This window comes from Gymnogyps californianus, chromosome 1, assembly GCF_018139145.2.
Source record: "Gymnogyps californianus isolate 813 chromosome 1, ASM1813914v2, whole genome shotgun sequence".
Classification (NCBI taxonomy): domain Eukaryota; kingdom Metazoa; phylum Chordata; class Aves; order Accipitriformes; family Cathartidae; genus Gymnogyps; species Gymnogyps californianus.
In genome coordinates this window covers 29074324-29098006 of record NC_059471.1, presented here as the reverse complement: position 1 = coordinate 29098006, position 23683 = coordinate 29074324, and the positions used below count along the sequence as shown (strand labels likewise).

At 44.5% G+C, this 23683-nt stretch overlaps 1 protein-coding gene across 2 annotated transcripts; it reads left to right on the top strand.

Annotated features, from left to right (window-relative positions):
• The first annotated feature begins 1720 nt into the window (after positions 1-1720).
• Positions 1721-22357, top strand: THSD1 (thrombospondin type 1 domain containing 1). Of its 2 annotated transcripts, XM_050902972.1 has the most exons (4): positions 1721-1781; positions 7166-8131; positions 16454-16612; positions 20855-22357. In XM_050902972.1, exons 1-4 carry the CDS (start codon positions 1724-1726, stop codon positions 22228-22230), a joined length of 2559 nt encoding a protein of 852 aa, XP_050758929.1. In that variant the 5' UTR covers positions 1721-1723; the 3' UTR covers positions 22231-22357. The 2 variants fall into 2 exon arrangements, with proteins under 2 accessions (XP_050758929.1, XP_050758938.1); XM_050902981.1 differs by lacking the exon at positions 16454-16612.
• Positions 22358-23683: the final 1326 nt, after the last annotated feature.

Below are 23683 nucleotides of genomic sequence, written 5' to 3'. Positions count from 1 at the left end.
CTGCTGTTTTCCTTCAGCAGTTGACACTAGAGGCCAAGGCATCTATCGCAATCACTTTTTTTAAAATGAAACCTGCTTTTTCTTCCTTGGACCACTTTGATTCTTTGTTTCGATTAACGATCAATAACGATACAGGAAAGGAATGACGTCCCCGACGCGATGCCGTGCCCACTGCCGGTAGCGGGGGGCACTTACGGAGCGGCTGCCCCAGGAGGCAGGCTGGCTCTCGACCGCCCTCTGTTACCAGCCCGCCCCTGTCTTGAGGCATAAGGTTTGTCTTCCTGTAATTTACAGTGTATCAAGTGAAATTGTGGGTGGTGGCGGTATCACTGTCCCTATCTAATTCTTTCTGGAGCCTTGTCAAGTTTGTGGGCCGGATGATGATGATTCCCTTCAGATATGTACAGCTATTATTGTAATGGGCTTTTACTGAACAAAGCCATGCTGTTAGTCTTTTCTTAGAAATTACTCTTCAGCCACTTGGCACAGAGAACAGTTTAAAAAGCTTTCAAATAACACGTTTGCTGTCTCTTGGTTTAACAAGTCTAGCAATGTAATTGTTGAAATATCTCATTTGTGATTCCTAAAGATGTACCTGATCTTTGCCGTACCTGGTTCCTATGTTTTACCTTTATGCTCCGCAGTTTTGTTCGCTCCTAACTTCTGCCTGCTCCAGTGCCAGGTTTCTCTCATAAAATTAGGTTGTAAACTTTATGGAACAAGAACTTTCCTGCATGTTTGCATGACAGAGAGCACAGTAAGACTGACTTGCCGGCACTCCTGTGCAATTCAAAAGAGCAATTCTTGTATTTTGAGAACGGTTCCCTTGAGCTAGATCTTCTCTCTTTAGATTCTCCCCTACTTCTGTTTCTGAAGCAAACTGTTGGTTTTGCTGCTATCATTGTGCTTCCAACCTGTTTAGTGTGATTGTTATGAGACTCATAAAGACTAGTTTAAAGCACATGGACATAAAATTGTGAAACTTGCCAAAAGGAACTCTATTTTTTGTTGGCTTGACCAAGGCTGCAGAGAATGTAAACTTAAAAAATGATGGAGGAAAAAGTGGAAGTTAGCACCTTCTCCATCTGATCTGTCTGAATGACATAAAAGGCAGTTATAGATCTTTTATAAATCTAGTAAAATAACTAAATGTATTACTAGACCTGAATAACAGGGCAGTTTGAGGACCAAAATGATAGTTTTCTCCTGAGTCTCTTTCATGCTTGAAAGCAGTTGACGGTAAGTGATGAGTTGTGTAGCAGCAGTAAATCTCCAATATTGATATATGCTGAGGTCAGAGTTACATTTTGTATAAAATACTTGTTATTTTGTTATCATGAGCCTTGATCTTAGTGTAAGACATGCACAACAGCAATTACTGCAGTGCAAAGGTAAATTGTTGTGACCTGTCTTTGTTGTTCTGGCTCAGGAGCTGACATTTCAGGAGGGAAAATTTATTGTACGGTGAATTGTAGTTGTGCTTATTCAGATCCATTGATACGGTATTAGTAATTGTTAAGTAAATGGGAGAAAAATGTTGATTAATAGTGGTTGTTTTTTTTTTTTACTTATTAGTGGGATGTCTTCCTTATTGTATTTCATGAAGCAAAGTCAACACAGATGTAATTTTTTAACTTTCAGGTGTTCTTGGAAAAAAGTGCCTGCACTTCGGAGCTGAAGAAGGACATGAGGAGTAAAAGGACCTGGGATCTCACTGGTCAGAATGAAACAGATGTTGAAAGATTTTTCAAATCTATTGTTAGTAGTGCTCTGTGACTATGGTGAGTATTAGAGCTGTCAAGGGAAAACTGTGAGATGTATATTCACAAGGTGGTTTTGGATGGTTCAACAGGGGATCTGTTGAAATCAGATGCCACAGAAGCTACCATTCATGTGTACAGAGTATAGTGTAGATCTTACGCAATATTTAGGTGAAAAATGCAACTTGCATAAACTACCCCTTTAGATCAGAGTGGCAGGAACCTTTCCTGCTGTAAATTTGCTCAGAGAAATAAACAAGATAAATGAACAGCTTTCCGTGGGCATCATTGAGGGACTGGCTGTGTTAGAAGCAGTAACTGGAACTCTGCTCTCTTGTAAGACTCATATTTCATAATGTTTAATGAAAGTCATGGAGTATAGACCTATTTTAGATATCCATACCAGGATGGGCGGAACTGCACCATACAACTACCTGTTTCTTTCCATTAACTATAAAAGGAACCTGTGATGGTTGGCTGAGATGTAAGCATCTACAGTACAGGCAACCTCCTATGAGTTGAGCCCCCATCTGATGGTCCTAAGCTGCCACTTAGAGAACTTTTGAGAACAACAGAGGTGTTCTTTCATCTGACCGTATAAGAAGCCAAAGGATGGTATTCATACTCATTCAATTTTAGTCATGTAGAATTAGGCAGCTAGTCAGAGGCAATCAATCAGTCGCGTTTGAGTAGTCCATGCACAAATCAGCACATATTGAAAGCAGCTCCAACCCATCTGCAATCTGAGATGTGTGGAATGACAAAGCACCTCCTTCTCACCATCAGCTGCCAAGGAGGGAGGTTAGACAACAGTAAGATGTCTACAAGCTGAGGGGCATCCTATACATGGTGTCTTATCTTTTCCAAGAATGTACTAAGTACGAAATAGATTTGCAAAGGGAATTAATTCCTTATTGCACAGTGAATTAGAAATTTTGAAAATGGGACTCAATTCCTAAATAATACATATGTTTTTGAAAATTACATTCCTAATTTAAAAGCAGACATTGTTCTGACAGCTGCAGTACATTGTCAAACCATGCTAAAGGATTAAGCCATGCACTGCTGAAATGTCTATAGCATGGAAAAAAATGGAAAAAGGATTGTTTAGTCCCCGCTTATGGAATGAGCTGTGGTAGCAGGTAGTTCACACACCAAAGGCTGGAGATGTCTTACAAAGGAGAGAAATGGACCAAAAGTATATGCAGTTTGCTCTTTGTGTATGAGTGAGAAAAATCTGATTATAGGTAATGACTGAATACTAAGTATGCTCGGCTACTCATGCCTCTGTGCTTGCTCCATCTCCACTCTAGAACAAGGGATCACTGGAAGGTGTAAAGAATCTAGAATTGCCATCTTTTTAGATGAACTTAATTCCAGTAGAAGTGGAGACACTTGTCTATGGCTTTTAGTACCATTTCTTCTTTGAATAAGACAAAGTTAACTAGCTAAGTTAGGAACACTGCACTGAGTGGGGAACACAGTGAAGGTGAGTATTAAATTCCCTTAACCCAAGAAGTGAATGATTGCAATATCTACTGGTTCTTGGTAAGCCAGTCCTGTAGGCATTCACAACTAGTTGACTCAGAGGTAAAAGCGATTATTCCTGAACTTTATAGAGCGTGGCACAGTAAGTAATTACAAGGTGCTGTTAAAGAGCTAAATCTCTACTGCGAACTTTAGGTGCATCATCTTTTGTCTTATTTCCAGTTAAAGGGTAGTCCGTAATTCAGAAAATGTCTGCCAAACAGTTCTGCGTATACACGTCTTTGAGTATCACAGGTATACGTAGTTTTTAGATAACTGTTGCACTCATATACTTCTCTGTTTCAGAGCAAGACTATTTTTTAAATGATCCAGTATGCTCTGGAAAATTACTGTAATGCTAAAAAAAGCCCTAACATACAACAAAACAGTATTCTCATTTCTTATCAGTGTTTCTGATGTGTTTGTTCTTCTTAGCTCTGTGCTACTGGTGGCTGACAAGCCAGCAGCACAACCTAAGTTGGCTTAAACACAATTAAAAATAAATATCACAATAGCACCCTCAAATAATTCTTCTCACTCTTCAGTGAAAACAAGGATTTCCCTTTTGATGTTTCTAAGAGTGAGTTCTTGCAAAGACTCCTCTGGCAGGTTGTTGGCGCCACAGCCAGGCGCCATTAAATGGGAGATCATTGTAATGACAACCAAAAATACACAAGTGCATTGAAAGCTGCCCCTGACTGGCTGTCCAAACAACTGGGACCAATTTTTGGCATGTGACACAGTCATGCGCACACAGTAGGCTGGAGGGCAGCTGAAGGAGCTTCGGTGGAAGCTGGCTAGTTTTGACTGGCACCTTTTGGAGCATCGTAAAAAACTGCTATGTGGGCTGTCCCTGAGTGCAAAGTTCTTGTGTTATTAACCAAAGATGGGGGAAAGGATGCTGTGAAGTGGGGTGCACCAGCCAGAGCTGTGCAATGCTGTAACAGCATCCTCCAGTAATGCTCGCTTTCCTCACTTCCCAAGTGATCTGCGTTAGGGTTGATGGGAGCTACATGGCAGTCCCCTGGCCTCTCTCCAGTCCTCCCACACACGTACACAGTGGCGTTACTTCTCGTCTGAGCCATTCCAAATAAAAAATAGTGCAAGAGAGTCAAGACAGTAAAAGAGAGCAAGGACAGTAGAGCAGTAGGTACAAACAGCAATGCTTTTCATTACTATCACTTTAATGTTTTTGCTGTAAGTTTAAAGCTTGAAGTTGAAATTTTTCATGCTGGATTTTTGCCGTCATCTGATTTCTTTTTGCCTTATAATGTTTCAGCTAAGTTGAATCTAGCCAATTCCTTTGTAGAGAAATGCATCATTTTGCCCATGTTCAAAGAAACAAAAACCCAGCAACTTGCAGCCATTTCACTGGGAAACTAACACAGCTGTGGGAACTTCATGTTTGTTAGAGTGCTCATGGTGGCCTGGGACATGCTTTCTGCTGTCCTTATGAAGATTTGCCCAGACTTGGTCCAGATCTAAGTCCTTGCAGATGAGTTAGTGATGAAGTTCTCTGAAGGGTCGAGCATGCCCCAGCTTCCACTGGCTCCTCTTGGTAGCCCCATGCAATACTGTGCATGGTCCAGCCCAGGGCAGCAGAGTTCCCCTGCATTTGTAACATCAGGCACTAGAGTTGCTTGTCCTATGCTCTCTGCTGTCAGGCTAGCAGTGAGCAAGAAGACTGGGAACTTGCTGAAGTTAATTGCAGGCCCAAGGAACAGGAAAAGGTAGAAGAGCTATAAGGCAAAGAGACGAGGGCAGGAATTTGGAGCACTGTGGTAACGGTAATGGAGTTAGGATAGTACCCAAGAGATATTGACAGTAGGTGATGGTAGGAACAGGACTGGAAAATATGGGCAGGCACAGGTGACAACCAAAACGTGAAGAGCAAGGAGAATGTGTTGCTGGGCAATTCACAGAGCGCCATTTTCACAGGCATTCAGGGTCTGTGTCCTACTCTCTGAGTGTCCAAGTTGAGATCAGGTTTGGTGGGGTGCCATGTGCTCACCACAGCTGAGATCAATGGGATCCTGCTTTGGATGTCTGAAGGACCATTGTATTTAAAATCAGGTCCTGGGTTTCTTAGGGCATCCACAATTATTTGATACTTGACAGTTTTCACCTTTGTGCCTGTGCCTTGGTTCCTAACACAGTAAACGAGAACAGTGACATCCTCTCATCTTTCAGGGATATTGGAAGGATAAACTCATTAATATTTCTAATGCACTAATATACTATGATAAGAGCACAACAGAAGAGTCCATGGGAGAAATTAATAATTCTGTGTTATCAGGATGGATTTTGGATGGTGTGCAGTCAATAATACATGGGACCACCCATGGAAGAATGAGAACAAAAGAGCCCTCTGGTAACAAGCACCATCCATCTGCCAAATGAAGCAGCGTTTTGTGGAGATGCAAATTAAAGACTGAGTTATGGTGCATATATGTAAGAGTATATGCATGATTTATGTGTAGGGCTGTGCGTGCCACCTTCATTCGGACTTTATGGATGTGGTTGGAGCTGGTTATTTTAAGGATGTGTTATAGCTGGTGGAGAGTAATAGGCTCTTCTAGTGCACACTGCACTTCACCCTGATGTAAATGTCTATAGCTGGTCAGATGAATTTCTTCCTGAAAATTTTCCCTGCTGACAAGAAAGTGAATCCAAGGTGACTAACTCAAATTGAAGCTCAGAGTGGTAGGCGTCTAATATTATGTGAGACGAGTCCTGCTACTCCTGACTGCTGAGTGCTTGCCTTGGCAGTTGCAGTGTTTTTCCAGCAAAGCTTTCTTTGAGGTAATCTTAAGACATGTGTAACAGATTTAACAAGTCAAAGTATTGTTAGTTGATACTACTTACGAAAGGATTGCTTTAACTGAAGTTTTACACTTCTCTAGCACCTTCCATCCAAGACTCAGAAGCCTTTTCCCAGACAGTTAATTAAATAAAGATGTCTCACAGTGCATTCTGTATCTGGCATAGATGTATGCAGTTCCCGTTTTTCAGATAACCTTTCTGTGTCTGAAATCCTTAAGTTTCAAGCAACGCAGAAAAGCTAGCTGAACTGAGAACGGAAATGTGATCTTCCCAATCCATTGCTTTAGATATCATCTATCCCCGCTAGTTACAGCACGTCTCAGGATAATTTGGCAACTTGCACAAACATGGTCATGCAAGAAGTGCATTTAAAAAGACTGCGCCATTTATAATGAAATGATGTCATTTAGACATGTTGCACCACATCTGAGACAAGAAAAGTGCTGCAGTCACCATCACTGTTATTTTCAGCTCTTTCACTCAAGTGTCTCTGCGATGCAAATGAGGAAAATGAAAGATTCATAAGACAGAGCAAGAGAAGAGGCTTCAAAAAGCATCATGCAGACTTCCTATTTTATTTAATTTGGGGGACATTTTTCATGTTTCTGTATTAAGAAACTACTGTCCTTTTTTTGCTAAATTATAGCTAAAGTAAATGGAACAACAGCTGGCCACTGTGAAGTGGACTTTCAGAATCTGTAAGTGAAAGAAGTTGAGAAGTTTGAGAATCTGTCCTGATAAATGAAGCTTTCTGTGAATCTTTTGGGTTGTTTGTTTTTTTTTTTTTTTTAAACCTTGTTTTTAACCTTCCTGAACATGTTACTGCAGTGGACTTTGAGCTGCTCCAAACCACGTCTCTGCACAAAGGAGAGGTGGTGAGCTTTAATTGCTATAGCTAGGACCTTTTTTTGTGTGTGAACTGATTCACTTTAAAAAGTTTGAGAACCACTTCTTAAATATCTACTTTATAAATCTTTGTTTTCTTCCATAAGGTAGATAAACAATTAGTTGTCTCTTTGGTTCTTAATACTGTTGTGAAACTGTTTTCCTTTCAGTTCTTGGCGAAGTGGAGTATCTCCTGTTGGAGCGCCCAGGTCATGTAGCCTTCAGCAATGACACAGTGTCTCTGGAATATCAGTACTATAGTGGTGGTAATGTGACAGCAGAGCATCTGTCCATCCTGTTGCTGGATGCCAGCACCAACGAGATAATTGCAAGAAAACAGCTTCCAGCAAATCAGTCCCAGGGGAGGGTAGAGTTTGAGTGTTTCCATTTCAAGAGTGCTGGGGACTTCTTGTTCAGAATGGTCTCTCCCAGCGATAACAGCAGTGCTGCCCAGTGGAGCAGAAGCAGCGTGTCCACCCTGCATGTGGAATGGCCTGTATTTCACATTGATTTGAACAAGAGTTCAGAGGTGCTTGGGAGCTCCCTTCAGGTTGGACTTTTTACAAATGAGCAGTTGTGTGCCATGAACGAGACAGTGGTTTCACTGGATGTGATATTCACCAGCACCCTTTATGAATTCGGAAGAGTAAGCTCTGATGAGACTCTGGGCATTAGAACTAGCAAAGGAATCCTGCTTTCTAGGTCCCAGTGGGTAGAGTTTGATTGCCCACCTGTTGGTCAAGAAACGTACATCACTGTGTTACTGAAAACGTTAGAAACGCATTCCATCATTGCCTCCATAGGACCCATAGATCTCCTCCACAAATTTGGATACAGACTGGTTGTGGCACCAGAAGCAACATGCAAAACTTTGGTTCAGGTCTTCATAGTCTCTCCACCGTGCACTTCTATCAGCGGAAAAATTGTTGTCTATAAAGAGGCTCTCAAGCATCCTAGTCAAAGAACAACTTGGCTGTATGAAAACACCCTTCACCCAGGAGACAACAGGACAGACTTTAACTGCACGTTGTTTGATGTGGGGAAGAACAAATACTGCTTTGACCTCTTTAATTTCTCAAACCGAAGCCATTTCCCATCAAGAGTTAAGGAGTGTATGATGATCCAAAGGAATATGGGTTTGTACTGATGTTTGTCCTCTTTTAGCCAAAATCAGCACTCTTCCCAGCCAACATGGGTAATGATAAACAGGTTTGATTGTGGTGTCCCCTATTGAATAGCTACTTTTTGGGTCTCCTACACCAGACAAAATAGTTGTAATATCATATGCAGATGGGAACAAGATGGAGTAGACTGTTACGTAGAGGCATACACAAGGACATTTGGTAAAAGATGCCACTGTGGTAGCTTAAAACTGCACTAAGTTAACACTAAGTACCAGCCAAAACTGTTCAGGGCATTCTGAAGGATGTATCTATCTAGTCTGGGTAAAACTAAAACTTGGCCCTCTCAGTGAGGTAAAAAGCTGCTGCAGTAGATCTGGCCGATTGGAGACACTAAAGGTAGGATTAGTGTTAGCTGCATCTAAGTGTCTAAAAGCCAGTGGTCCGACATCAAGTAGTGGTCTAGCTTTTTAGTCAAGAGAGACAGGCATCTCACAAGGGTGATTCATGGGTATAGAAGATACATGGGCTGAATCCTCACCTGGGTGTCTTTTTCTCTAGCCCATTTGCTGTAGGAGTTTAGTGTCCTACCTGTCAGATACACAAATTTTGGTGAGATGAATCAGGATTTAGCCATAGCGAAAGACACTGTCGTGTCACTTGGACAGCTTGCGGGTTTTTCAAGCAGCATTTCAAGACATGTCTCTGCTGCTTAAAACAGACCAGGGTGCATTTTCTGACCCATGAGGCCACCTGGCAGATCATGGGTCACATTCGTGTAGCTAAACTTTTCCTCCCAGGAAAGATTAAAATCATACAAACTGCCAACTAGGGACAGTCTGTTGTCCATATAGTCCTTTGGGCCATGACCAGGCATGGTCTGGGAGAGTGCTGGTTGGCAGAAGCCAAAACCATGTCCAGGAGTATGAACGATCATGGTTAAGGAGTGATCACAGTTAAGTACGATCACAAGGCAGAGCTTGAGCCTGTTCCTCAGCCCTGTTTAAGGCATATCTATACATTCTTTTTATATCTATACATCTTATGCAGCTGTAGCTTCAGAGGTGGCAGTCCACGGTTTGGCAGAGTCTACAAATCACAGTAGCATGGCAGAGGAAGCAGATGAGCCAAATGTCCTTCTCATCCCTCATTTGTGGAAGGCAACCACAGTGAGGGATGGGCTGTATGTGCATGAGGGGATTGGGATCGGGATGGGTTGGGTTACGTTGTGTTGCCTACACCCTGGAACAGAAAAGTAGATGTTCTCATTTGGAGCAGGCTTGTGTCCATAGGTAATGAATTAGTCTTTCCCATCTGCACAGTTCAAAGAGTTTGAGTTGAAAGGTTTGAGATGTACACCATTTGCTACACCTCCCCACCCTGGTCTCCCTGAAAAGGAAGTGCGGGAACTTGAGCCAAAAAAGGGTCATTGCGCTTCATGGGCAGGTATCTGAGCGGGATCATCAGGAGACCAGGAGTGTAGGACATGCTCCGTAGCACACAGTCGAGACACAGCCTACCTTAATTAAGTTCCGAGTATCGTGTGGTCTTACTTTGTACTATTTCATAAATTCTAAAACTGCTAGCTGTTTAATTAGCACTTTGTACTAAAAATGACCTCTGTTTTCACCACATGCCAAACTCAGTACGTAGTTCTTCTCTTCATCTTGACTTCCCATCTGCATTCTCTGTTGGCACTCTCTCTCTTCCTTTGGCATAAGAAAGTCTATCTAAAAATGAAAGCATATTATTTTCTTAATGGAGATAATTCTCAAGGAAAAAGGAAGAGAGAATTCTAATTCTTGGGTGGTATGTTACACTGATATGATCTAGGTAATTACCCTGACAGATGAATACCTAGGATATGACATAGATATGTTTCTGTGCTCAATATTTGACTGTTTTAATTGATGAGATCCGCCTTAAGCGATGACTCCCTGCAATCTGCTTTGTTTCCTTGGGTTCCCCGATAGCACCATCCTTACAACCACAGTCGAAAGAATCAGGCTATGCCTATGAAGAACGGAGTTAAGTCAATAGCTGCCAAGTTAGAAGTGTCAAATCTACAAAGCCGATGAAAGCGAAACCACACCATGTAGCCGTAAATAAAATGTCAACCTGAAATTAATTAGACTGCAGCATATCTGACTTCGTGCCTGTATCTGCGAGACTTCAAAGCCCGCAGGCAGCATTTAAAAGGAGCGGGGTGTTCTGGGAGGGGTGCATCAGCCTGAAGCCCTGACAGGCAGAGTGAACCTGCACTGCCTGCGATGGCCATCTGCCTCCCGGCTGCTTCGGAAAGCCCTCTCCTGAGCCCTCTCACCCTGCTGCAGGGCACTGTGAGATGGCATGCATAGACCCAGACCCCTGATAGCTGTTCGTGTAAAATGTGCAGCTGCTGCACAACAGGCGCCTCTCCACAAGTCACTTATTTTCTGCTTTGGACTTCCTGAACTCACTCAGTTTAAGGCAAGGAGAGGTGATAAATCCTCTAGTCTGGGCTCCTGTGCAGCATGGGCCATCACTTTTCATCCAGTTACCCTGATGTTGAGCCCTAGAGCTAGTCTTTGCATTTAACTGCTGCTTATCCTCCAGAGAGTTATCCAGTCTTTTGTTGAAGGCATCACAAAACAGAGACCTTGCTGGTAATTTCTCTCAATACTGTGCTCTGATTTTTATTTTTTTTTTTAAAATGGGAAACTCTGTGTGTTTCATAACTAAAGCTCATCTCACTTCATCCTCTAGTGACTGGCTCTTACTCTGCTGCTCTCTGCTAGAGGAGACAGCTGCTTCCTATCCACTGTCTTTCCCCCACGAAGGCGTTTGCACATCCAGATCATCTCAGTCCTTCCAGATTATCTCAGTGGTTTTTTTAATAAACTGATAAGATTGAGTCTTTAATTGGAAGGCATTTTCTTCAGGATTTGATTAATTTTCTGGCTGTCTTTGGCTCCATTTCCATTATTTTAAACACTCCTTTTTATCTGACAACAGGAGTACCAGCTTTGGGTGCTGTGTTCAGACGTCCTCCTCACTGATGCTGCTTGAGCAGTAGCGCTCTCCTTACCCCACCTCTGCTTTCATTCCACCAATTGCATTAGCTAATTTTGCCATAACTTTTACCCTGTAAACTCCTCTTGAGCTATTTTTGTGTATGACCTTTCAGTATGTAGTCTACCATCCTGCAGGTACAATTTGTATTCCTTCTTCCTACATTTTGCATTTTACTGATTTATGATCTACTTTGCTTGAGTTATCCTAACTTAGCAAGTACCCTACTTTGCTCCATACAACTGAACTATCTACTTATGTCATCACAGGAGTGACATATTTTCTCAGTAATTGTTTTATATTTATTTTCGTGTCAACTAGGCAAGCATTGTACAGCACTGAGCCTTATACTGATCCCTTTGGAATCTCTCCAAATGCGTTCCCACTCAGTGATGGTTTTCTGTTGACAATTGCATATCAAATCTCTCACTCAGCCAGTTCTTACTTCATTTAGCATATGCTCTATTATTATGAAGCAGAGATACTGTCTTGTAAAAGATCAAAGCTCCTAAATCATTAAAATTATCTTCATCCAAACCACAGAGGATGAGATAAAAGAAGATTATTTTGCCACGCCCATTTTCCATAGATCTGGCGTCAGTTATATTCCTGACCCTTTGTCAGTCCTGCTCTTTACTCCTCATCCCGGCCAGGTTTAGTACAGCCTGTGGAACAGGAATCTGGCTTGTGTTTGGAGTAGGAAGGAGAAGGCTCCCAGTGGCCCTAAGCGAGCCAGGACAGCAGCTCTTCCAGCCCAGGCCATCAGCTTCAGAATGAGCATCACAAAAAAGCTTGTGCTATCTAAGACTGTGCTATCTATTAAAGGTGGGGAATACGTCTATTGAATGTGAGCCAGCACTTGTGCAGCTTTCTGTAGACTCCCAACTGGAGAACCTGTGAAAAAATAACAGCGAGATGTGAGTCACTTCATTCATCTCAGTGGGGTGTTAACTGTTTCACACAGGTGACTTACTTAGAGTCATGCAGCTAATTTTTTCCCTGTGTTTGAGTGGATTATATGAATGTCTGAGGTAGGAAGCTCTGTTAGATCATCTTACCCAGCAACAGACGCGTTGCAGGCTCATTCTTTTCAACGCTTTATCCTGTGCTTTGCTCGTCTGGGATTTAAGTGTCCCCAGTAGTGAGACTTCTGCACTCCTTAGAAAGATGTTCCATGTCCTAGCCTGTATCCCACTTGAAACATTCGGGATGAGACTGATAAAATTAATCGGTAATGCTACAACATAGAAAGGGGCATATTTTCTTCATATTTCTGGTGTTAATTAACTTTCTTTTACAGTTCTTAGTTACACTCCAGAGACCGGTTTCAACTTTGGTGTGACTGCCAGTGAAGTCTCTTGCACTTGCCAATAACAGAAATGAATTTTGCTCATCTGACTTTTGCTAACTGTCAAAAAAAGCTATCAGGAGGTCAGCAGGGCATAAGAAGTGCAGCTTTTGCCAGCAAAGGGAAAGAGGAAGGTAGGGGAGACCTTCTGAAGGGAAGAGTGATCAGTAAAGGAGGAGAGGAGTAAGTGGAGTATCTAGGGGTTAGGCAGGGATATACAGCTTCCATCAAATTCTTGCTCCCTGAATAAGACTATATGAATCAGACCTGCCTATCTGTAGGAAAATCTGGGAACCAATTAGCTCTATTGCCTGAATCTGTACCTGGCTTGCATTTATTTAGAAACAGGTGGATGCAGGGGATCCGGGTATGCCAGGGCTGGTTTGTGCCCCATCCACTTCTCCTGTGTCAGTGAATGCTTCATCTCCACACCCCCAGCATTTTAGGAATAAATCGGGTGTTACAGACTCACTGGGATAGCTCTTAGCTTCTGAAAAAAATTTTTTAGGCTGTGCCTCCGCAATTCTTAAAGATGACTGTTTGTGGGGAAAAGACTGTAATTTGCCCAGGTGGAGTCTAGGTTTTCTTCCTTTAAAGGGATCCTCGTCCTTTCGTTGTCCAAATTAGTAACCTGTTGGAGCACGCCACCATTTCAGTGCACCCAGGCTTCATTTCCATGGAAATAGAGAAACAAGGAATGGGTGAGAAGGGTGTTTTCCCAGGTCTTATCCAAACACCAATACAATGTGTGTACACCCAGTCTCAGGACCTAAAAACTGATCTCAGCTTCCACAAATACCCTGCAATCCCTCAGGCTAGCGTAGATGTTTACATCAGCCTGTAAATAATTAGTGATTTCGTCCCATATCACTAGTCTTGTTGAAGTGCTTAGGACTATCACGTGCATCAGGCTGGCAGGATGATTCTGAGCATCCCTTGCTGACTGCACCGTGGGATAGCACTGCATGCTCAAAGTCTTATGAACACAGAAGTTTGAAGGGAGATATTTATGCAGAGCAACAATTAACACAGTTAATTGCATTTATCTTTCATGTTGGCAGATCTGCCAACTGTCAGCTATTTCAAACTAACTCATCGGTTAGATGTCTTCACGTTTATAATTGATTCCTCAATCGTATGTGAAAAAATTCACACTTATTAGAACTAGTTTGCAGTGCATACCTTCTGGTTTTCCCCCTGGTGCTTTGGATCTGTTTGTCTTAAATGGAGGTTAATCATTTCATTTCCTTGGGGGAGAATAAACTGTGCTTCATTTTCTTTTACATTCTCGTAATTGCAGGAGGTTGCAGAGCAAGTTGCAGGAGTTTAAATCTCCCGTCTTTCATGGGAGCTGGAGCATTTCCTGCTCTGCTGCTGCTTAAGGCGCATATTCTTAGCCCCAAAGCTATGGATGCCAAGTGTTTTTGCTAAGGAACTCTGTGCCCTCAGCTGAAGCCAAAGTCAGTGAAAAGTGCCCCAGAGCAATGGGCACATCATAGGTTTGACGTCAAAGTTAGAAAATTACTCATCCTAAATGTTCTTGTACGTTGAAGCCCACAGGCATCAATACAGAGGCTGCCGAGCACCCTCCACTATCACCGGTGTAAGCACTGGAGGCCACCAGAACCTTTCTGGGTCTGGCTCTATATCTGACTGTAATGAACAGAAGTTTAAACGAGCAGGGAATGTGGAGAGAGGGAAATGAGCTAGCTCACGCACTGGAAATTATGGCAGGGACTCACCTAACTGCTCACATAAAGTCGTCTATGAGGAGGTAGGTGCTTCTCCAGCTAGCCTGCCTCCCTCTGCCAGTGATGAGGGACACTGCTGGAGTCTTTCATGATACGGATACGAAGAAAAGTGTCGTGAGATCCCCAAATACTGTGATATCATGAAGTCTTTCGGAGGAGGGATCAGTGAGCCCTTGACTGACTATTGATTATGGCCATTTTTTCTTGCTGCCCTCACTAATAGCTCTGCTCGCTAGCTGATGTGATTTTGCAACTGTCCAGGGTCTGTACCTTTGAGGGACTCCTCACCCCAACAAACTTCCTCAGTTCCCCCCTCCTTGGCATCCTCTGACTCCCTTTCCTCCTGACACCACACACCATCCAGTCTTGCTCTGTTTTGCACTTTACTGGGAACTGGCACGGCTGCAAACTGGAGGAGGAGTGCGAAAGCTCAGCCTGCCTCTGGGCTCCTCTCCCCTGCTGTAGCAGCTCTCCAGCTCCAGAGACAGCGGGGTGAAAGCAGAGAGGTGCACAAAGAGCACAAAGTGAAAGACGGCCTGGGGTCACGGATGTCGCAGTATTGTGGTAGAATCAGTGGCAAATAGCCAGGGAGGTCACTTGGTGTTGTGTGGGCTTACAACTGCAGCACCGCCCGGGTGTCTCGCCATGCCCATCTCTGCTCTGCATTAGGCGAGGCAGATGGACTCGAACATGCATGCACACAGATATGCGTGAGTATGTGCCCACACATGCTTTACAGCCTTGGCTGGCAGCACAAGTGTAAGCTCAAAACCTCTGGGCCCCATCCTGGAATGCAGGTGAGTACCTGCACGCAGGAGAGCAGCCCTGCTGGTTCTGTTACGCTGCTCACATTAACGTTATTCATACTGGCGTGCTCACAAAAATTTGTAGGACAGGGCCCAAAGCAGTTAAAATTTCAAGTTTATTAAAACACAGCTGTATTTATTTTTGTTAGAGACTTTTAAAAATAATAACACGCTATGAACAATACAGCAACCAATATAACATGAAATCATATAGCCATTTCTAGTCATGCATCGCTGTCTAGTCCTTTGACATCGTAACTTTGTCACTGATCAGGAGCTCAGGGGCATGTTAGCAGCAAAGCAACTGTGTAATAAAATTAAAGATCATGACCTGTGTTGGCAGTAGCAACACCATAAATTATTTAAAAGAGCAAACTTTAACAAACCTGATCTACTTTTTTTTTTATTTAGCTGATTTTCCAGTTTATCTGTGAGCAGTGAAATGGAGTTAAGTGGTCTATTGTTTTTCTTTCTGGCAGGTTTCAAAACCAGGCCACCGAGTCAACTGACCCATAGGAGGGTCCCCAGGGTTTTTGTCCTTTAAGATTGCACCTGGATTCGCGCATTAGTTTGGAATTTAAAGTTGTGGGCCTGCTTCAGTGTCACAGCTGTCTGATATGGGCAGCAACGGACCCTTTCTCTCTCTGGGTTCTCGCTGCTGTAAAGTTTGAGTGTCGAACACTGGATGAGGATGTTGGCTAAGCAAAAGAAGGATTTCATTGCACATTAAAAAATTATAATATTTGAGGTAGTATTAGAACCTGAGTCTGCCTCCACTTAAAATAAATAAATGAACCTGCAGAATTTCATCTTGAGTTAATTGCCTAACCATAAGTGATAAAACAATAGGGATCTGTAAGCTGTCAAATGAATGATTCAATAACACGTTTGTGTGCTGAGAAGATAATAAAGAGAAAAACCAATATTGCCGTTTCATTAGGCCTTGTAGGCTTATCCTCCTTTCACAATCATATAAATCAGGAGTAACTACACTTAAGTAAATGAAGTTATCCTGCTGTAAAAGCACTATTTGTCAGAAAAGAATTGGATGAATGTATAAATGACTAACCCATTCCAAAGATTTGTGGATTAATTTCCATTTGCTGTTGTTCCAAGCAGAACCTGCCTGCCAGTTGACTGACTGCTGTGTTGCTGGCTGGCACTGGAGTGAAAAAAGGAAAACAAAAAGTGGGAGCTTTGCCCCAGACTCTAATGGGAACAGGAGCAGGTCCCTGGATGCTGCTTGCTCTTTTGGTGTTGCCGTTTGCATTGTTTGGTTATTTATTGCTATGTTTCTTGAATAAGAGAAGACAAATGGGTGTGTCTTTAAAGGTAAGGAGGCTGATGCGTTCCTCATTGCTGTGAGCTTGTGTATTTGCAGAAACGTGGAGCCTGTGGCAGCCCTGGAGCCCCTGCAGCGTCACCTGCGGGGACGGTGTCCGGGAACGCTTCCGAGAGTGCCTCACCTCCTCGCCGGCAAAACCAGGCTGCGCTGGATTACCAAGGGAGACTTCCTTGTGTTCGCTGGAGGAGTGTTTGTGTATGTAGCTCTGCTGTCCTCTTCCCTGTGGTTGCGTGTCTGCCCTGGCAAAAGCAAAGGGCCTGTTATTAGAAGGGCGTTGTAAAATGGAAGCATCCGATCTATCCTTCAGTCATATTGATTTTGGGGGGGTGTCTCATTCCTGCAGTTGATGGAGTAGGGTGGGAGCCTACATGCGTTTGTGGGACAGCTGGAGATAGGGCTTCAAGGCATAAGAAGATTTCTGAATGCTGTGGGTGCCATGGAAGGGGTTTAAAATCTCCAGCATGGCCAGGGAGTAGAGAAGGGCTGAAGGAGAGATCTTGGGGCTAGCAGAACATGTTCAGTACCGAAGGCCAAAGACTCTAGGCAGTAGAAACTTATTAAAAAGTGAAAACCTATTAAAAGAGGGCTGGTTCCAGCTGGGACGCGCGGTGTGGGGTTCCCATTCTGGGAGTTCTTTGAGGTGGCAGTGCCAGGTCTCCCCCTGCTCCAGCCTGCCACTGCTTTGGCTGGTGACAGGGCAGGCTGGCTGGTGCTGGCAGGTGGCAAGTGGGTGCGGATACAAGAGACGTGAGCCTCCTGTAAGGCGAGAGGGGGTTACAGCAGCCACATGGCCCCCAGTGAGGCTGGATGAGGCTGTGCCAGCACCATAGTCGGGTGCTTGCAGCCAGCATGAGGGGCAGGAGAAGTGACACCTTTTAACGGGGTGCTGGTGCTTAGTCCATGCAAAACTTTTGCTTCTTGCAAACTCCCTGCTGAAAAGGAGGGTGCTGATGCCAAGGGGCCCCGGAGGTCCATCTGCTCAGAAACTGGCTGATCTACAAGCTCCAATGCCTTTGTGTCCCACAGGTGCTGCAGGGGGCAGGGCTGGGGAAGGGAAGGTGCCCAGGGACTGTGCAGGCTCCTAGACTCTCAGGCTGTAATTTAACAGATAATTTAAGCTATTACAAAAAGTGAGCAATGCCTTACCCCTTGCTTTGGCTGCTTCTGTGCACTTCCTTGTGCTGGCAAAATTGGAGTGTGGAGAACTGGAATGGAGCCAGCTAAAAAGTGGACAGTTTGGGGATGTGGGGAAGTTGTTTGTCACATGGCCACTGCAATGCTTGTGCTACTGAAAAGGGAAGGGCAGCAGCGGGGGAGAATGTGTAGCTGGAGGAGGAGGAGGGCAGGACTCCTTTCTTGCTGAGGTGTTGGCTTGAACCAGCTTCAGGGAGTTTGTTGAATGAATGCCTTGGAAGTATACAGGCAGGACTGAAATGTATTGTGGAGCACTGTAAGAAATGGGTTGGTATTGAACAAAAGGTCAGGTGAAGGGGAAATATTAAAAATTACATTCCATCAAGCCAGGTATTGCATTTTGCCAGTGTTCGTGCAGCACTTGGGATGTTTTAACAGTTTGTTGTTAAGGTGTCTGATGTTTTGCGTCTGATGTTTTTTAATGACTGGAAAATGCTGGCCCTGTGGGTTTGCTTATTTCATAAAGCTGTGACTGTAAGCAGAGAGGAACAAGTCAGATATTTAGGGGCCCAGCTTAAAGCTAATGCCCTGCTCTAGGGCTAGTTGTCTTCTCTGTGCCAAACTCTGTCAGACTGCTGCAAGCAGTAATGCCACCAGCGAAACACAGTGGGGTAGTTGGTGGTTTTCTAAAGCTGATGCCGAACTGTGCTATTCCGTGCCTCCTGTTACCTGCTGGAGGGGCGTTTCCATAAGCACAGTGTTTGGCTTGGCTCCTTGCCTGCCAATTTCACCCCACTCCTCTGGAGCTCACAGAGCAGTCCCAGTGCACGGAGCTCCCCGGAGCGGGGTCTGTGTGTGTGGAGCATGTGCTGGACACATGATTTGGGTGTGCACCTTGCTTTACATGCACAGAAGGCCTCTCTGGTGCTTCTTGGAGGTGTCACTCTTTCCATGCAGGTGTGCAGCTGTGTAAGGCTTATGATGGTTTCCAGAGAGGTCAGCTGTCCTGTGCATACACGGTGCACATGCTCATGGCAGTCTGGTTGGAGTTACTGTCTGACAGCGCTCAGCAGGTCTGGACAATCTTCAAATTCCAGCGGGGTCTCTGGATTAATAAAGAGGGTTTATATATAAAGAACCCAGATCCACAGGAGGCCTGCATCTGCACCCGTTGCCGTGGGATCATCTGGAGGAACTACCTCTCTTCTGCACATGGTTTCTCATCCTTCTGCTCCCATGTCAGGCAGCTGCCTTTACAGAATCACCTACATGATTTCATCTCATTGAATCTTAGGTTGCTCGAGGAGTGATTTGACACTGTGATCTTACAGTGTTCATGTGCTCTCTGATGTCAGGCTGGGAGTGTCATTCCTCCCCACCCCCCAACTGTCCACACCTTTCTGAAGCAGGAAAGCTTTTTTTCAGCATAACTATGTTTGCAGTCACTAGTCCAGCAGATGGAGCAAATGGCTGAATAAACGAAACCAGCGTGCAGTCTAGGGGCAGAGGTAGATGAGGTGGAGAGAAGCAAACCTAATTGACTAAGTCTTGTTTCAAACCTTGCTGTTTGCTAGCTGTTAGCTTTCTACTCCAAATGATAGAGCACAGTGTGCATTACAGATAGAAAATGGAGTCTTTAGAAAATAACTGTGAGACCGAGAGAAGGATGAGCAATGAATTAATTGCTCTGCTGTGGCGGTGCTGAGCAGAGCAAATGCTGGTCCTGCCTTCTCCCCTGGCGTCACTTGCTGCTCAGGCCCCCAGAACAGCAGTGCGCAGTGCTCCGTGCTCCAGGCATGATGGCATTGGGCTGAATGCAAGTTTTAGGGATCCTCCAAAAAAGATTCAGCAGGCAGTTGTCTTGTTCTTTATGCTGATGTCGAGCTCTCAGAGTGACGTGAAGATCAAGGTTACTCCCATGGCAGGATTTTTGAAAGGTCTTGGGGCTGTCAGGTAGCCCTGAGTCAAAGAAATGGGTCTCCTGCCCACCCAGCACCCTGCACGTCTGTTATCATAGCAGCCTGAGACCTTCTGGCCTGTGTTCGTCAGTGTATTTGTGCATCCTGCACACCTAATAGCTGTGCTACCAGCTCGTTGTTGAATGAGTGTTCTTCTGGATTATGGGAAGTACACGGTGTCTGCTTCTCGTTATTCTGCAGATGCATTTCCTATGGCTAGATAGTCACTGTGGTGCAGGCAGGAGCACCTGGCAAGTTTTACAGCAGACTGTCCGTCACCCCGATGGCAGGCTCTGGGTTCTGGATAAAACAAGAGACTGGGAGAAGGTTGTTAAGTGATTGAGTTCGAGCTCACAGCTTTGTGGCCAGCTGTTGTCAACCACAGCTGAGCAGCCTTGTCCTCCAACAGCATTTTCATGGCCTAATGAAGCTGATATGTGGCCAGAAGAAGTTGGGAAATGAGTGCTACCTGACACTATAATTAGCTGCTGGACCAATTCATCCATCAGTCGTGCTGTTTTCTGCTCAGGGCTGCCACTGAAATGCTGGAGACCTTGTCCAAAAAAAGAATTGTTAATCTCTCATTGCTTCAGCTGTCTGTAGTGTGGTGCAGTGTGCAGGTGAGAGGTTTAAATAGGGCTGTGGAAAGCTCTGAGATGTTCACATTACAGGTTTGCAGGATATTCTTCCCCATTTGAAGGCCCATCTCCAGTCCGTGACAGAAGAGTGTCAATACCAGAATGCCAGGGGCACCAGAGCAGTGGCCGCCTTCTCAGTTAGGAGCCTGCTGTGGCGGGGAAGGTTTTGTCCTTTGGGGCTGCGACGCTGGGCAGCGGTGGAAGAAGCACCCTCAGAGGACTGCTTAGAAAAGTTACACTGCCCCTGCTAGTGCTGCCTCTCTGCTCTTCAAACTCACTGCAATTCTCATACCCACTTAAACTATCCTAAAAATAATTTTAAAGTGATACCTGAAGTACTAGCCTGGGTTGGGTTATTTTTACTCCTTTTATGGCACTTTTCACCAGGGGATCTTAATGCACTTCATAAAGGAGGGCAAATATTCTTACCCGGTTTTACACGTATTTAGGAGTGCCTTATGGAAATGGCAGAACAGGCAAAAGTAATGATTACATTTAAAAGGTCTGTGGGAGCCTTGGTTTAAAGTAAGTAGATCTGTTCCTGCCAGTTTGAAGTCATTAGTAGTAAGTCATCTACAATGAGCAAGTTTTAACTTCCTGTACTGTATTAATTGGTTATTTTTTCTTTGTGGTAAAGTATCCATTCTAAAATACCGAAATGCTGATGACAGTGCAACTCTGACAGACGTATGTGCTCTTTGTTACAGCTATCAAGCCTCCCACTCCACCTTCTGTCCAGCCAGGAGAGGACCAGAAAGCAAATAACATAGTCACCATCACAGGTATCTCCTTATGCTTGTTCATCATCTTTGCCACCGTTCTCATTACCCTCTGGAGGAAGCTCTGCAGAGCTCAGAAGTGCAGCACTGCCGTCCGCCGAAACTCCGTCCATTCCCCCAGCTTCCGCAAAAACTCCGATGAAGAGAACATTTGCCAAGGAAACAAGCAGCGGGACAGCTTCGCCGAAGGAGGGGATGCCCCTGTTAACATTCCTCTGACCTACAGGCGAAGCCTCCAGTTTGCCCAAGAAGATGATGCCTCTGGAAGTGAGAACTTTCAGCCAAATGCCCAAAAAATAATCCCTCCAATTTTCAGCTACCGCCTGGCACAGCAGCAGTTGAAAGAGATGAAGAAAAAAGGCCTGACTGAGACCACCAAGGTGTACCACGTCTCTCAGAATCCCCTCACAGACACGGTTGTTGGTGCCACCACAATGCTTCCCCTGAGTGCAGAAAACCAAGAGGAGGCAGCAGCAAACAAATTTAGGATCAAATCTCCATTTCTGGACCAGCCAGCCAGTCAGCCCAAATTCCTGGGGGAAAGCTCTCACCCTTGGCTGGATTTTCCATTCTCCCAGGCCAATCCTGCAATGAGCCCTACCCAAACCTTGATAAGAAGAGCTCATTTCAAGCACCAGGATAACAGAGGGGACTTGTCCGAGAGGGGCTGTCACAGAAACCCACAGTTTAGAAGAACAGCCAGTTTCCATGAAACGAAAAAGGCCAGGCCTTTCAGAGAGAGAAGCATGTCCACCCTCACCCCTCGACAGACTCCTCTCTACAACTCCAGGACCAGAACGTGGGACCAGGGTTTGGAGGACAGGACACGGCCAAAATCGAGAAACGCTAATCCAACTTGTGAAAAGCTGGATCAGCCCCACAGCGCTGTGCTGGGGTGTGAACCGCAGGGCCATGGCGCGAAGTGCCACCACAGGGCAGGTCCCCCGGTGAAGAAGCTGGACCCGATCACTGACCGCCAGCCTGCCAGTCAGGAGAAGGCAGCTGATAAGCCTGAGCCTGGCCGAAGTAAGAGGGGCCCTTCGCCTAACCCCAGAGGCGCGTGGCGGAAGGAAACAGGCTCAACTGGAAAAGATAATTCCCAGAGAGGCCTCAGTGTAAGCCCTGCCCAGTACCGAAGGGACAAATGCCAGAGCTTCCCCTTGGACCCTGAGTTTGCCTTTTATGATAATACTACTTTTGGCTTAACAGAGGCAGAGCAGCAGATGATCGACCTCCCCGGATATTTTGGCTCAAATGAAGAGGATGAAACGAGTACTTTAAGCATTGAGAAGCTGGTGATCTGAGTGACTCATTGCAGCCCTGCAGGAGGGGTGTGCACGGGAGAGGATCTGCAGGATCTGTTGGCTTCTGGTGGAAGGAGCAGCGGGAATCGCGTTAGCTCCGCACGGAGCCGGAGGGAATAATGCCCCAAGTCTGGCTTGTGGGAACACATTCCTTTCTAATTACTGGAAAGTGTTTCCATATCATTATTTTTTGTATGTCTGTGTGTACAATACACGCAAAATACCCTGAGAAAGCGCGTGTTAGTGAAGGCGTGATGCAGGAATAGCCAATAGATTTTATTGCATAAAGCAGTGATGTTTCGTGCATCATACATGATGAATGCCACTGATCTAGCCTTTCTCACCTTGTGGACCGTGTACTAGTAGATTATGATGTCCTAAAGCATCCATTGTCCAGTATCCTGAACGATCTGTCCTAATTAGTGAATCATTTCCCATTTAGAAAACACAAACCTCAAGTTGTGAGCAGTTTTCATCGTTTTTCTGGTAGTCATTATTGAACTGTGTTCATTCGTCGTAGTTGCTCATGTAAGTCCTATGGCGGTGTTTCGTTTAGCTGGTTGCATGAAAGTGCGAACAATTGGTGCTGAATACTTGGAGTGAATTTCAAATTGAGAGGGCATTTTTCATCATTCAAGACTGATATTTTCTTTCTGGCAATATTTATACCAAGAAAACAGTAATGTACAAATATTTGCAGGAAATGAGTAGAAAAGGGCATGCTACTGGGAGGGCAAAGAAAATGGATGATCAAATTTCAGTCCTCACAGAAATGTTACTGCAGCATTTTAGCACCTGTAAAAGGCAGTGAGAGAACTGTTGGATCACCCATCCTTTCCATAATCATCTTTGCCTTTATTAAACTTTTTTTTAATGTAAATAAATTGACAATAATACTACTACAGCAAGCTCAAAATAAATTATGAACAAAACCAGTGAACAACAAATTTATTTGATCAATACCTGTTTTGCAAACAAAAAGAAAAAATAAAATGGCTTGACAACATCTGGTGATTCCCAGAGAATCTTATGGTGAAGTACAAAAGTTACATTGGGATTTTTTTGGTTGTGCTTTAAAACCAGAGATCAAAAATTCGCGAGTACACACTGCTGCAAGTATTCAGAGCTGCGTTGAAACCCCAGTTAACAACAGAGGCAGAGCTCGGGCCAGCGAGAATGACTCAGAGGCTTTGCTTGCCATTTGTTAGGATAACCATCTCTTCAGGGAGTTTGCAAAGACCAGGGGAATGCTGTTGGGCAAAAACAGGAAAAGAGGAGATGCTCCCCGTGGAGGATGGAGTGAGAGAAGGTAGGTTCAGGCAGAGGACTGTCAGTCTTAAAACAACTCTCCCATAAGGAGCCCACCCGTACATGCCCTTTAACCCGCCTTGTGGGTGTGAAGGAGAAATGAGCATGTGCTCAGTTCTCTGGCAGTAGGCTGCGTCTTTCTCAA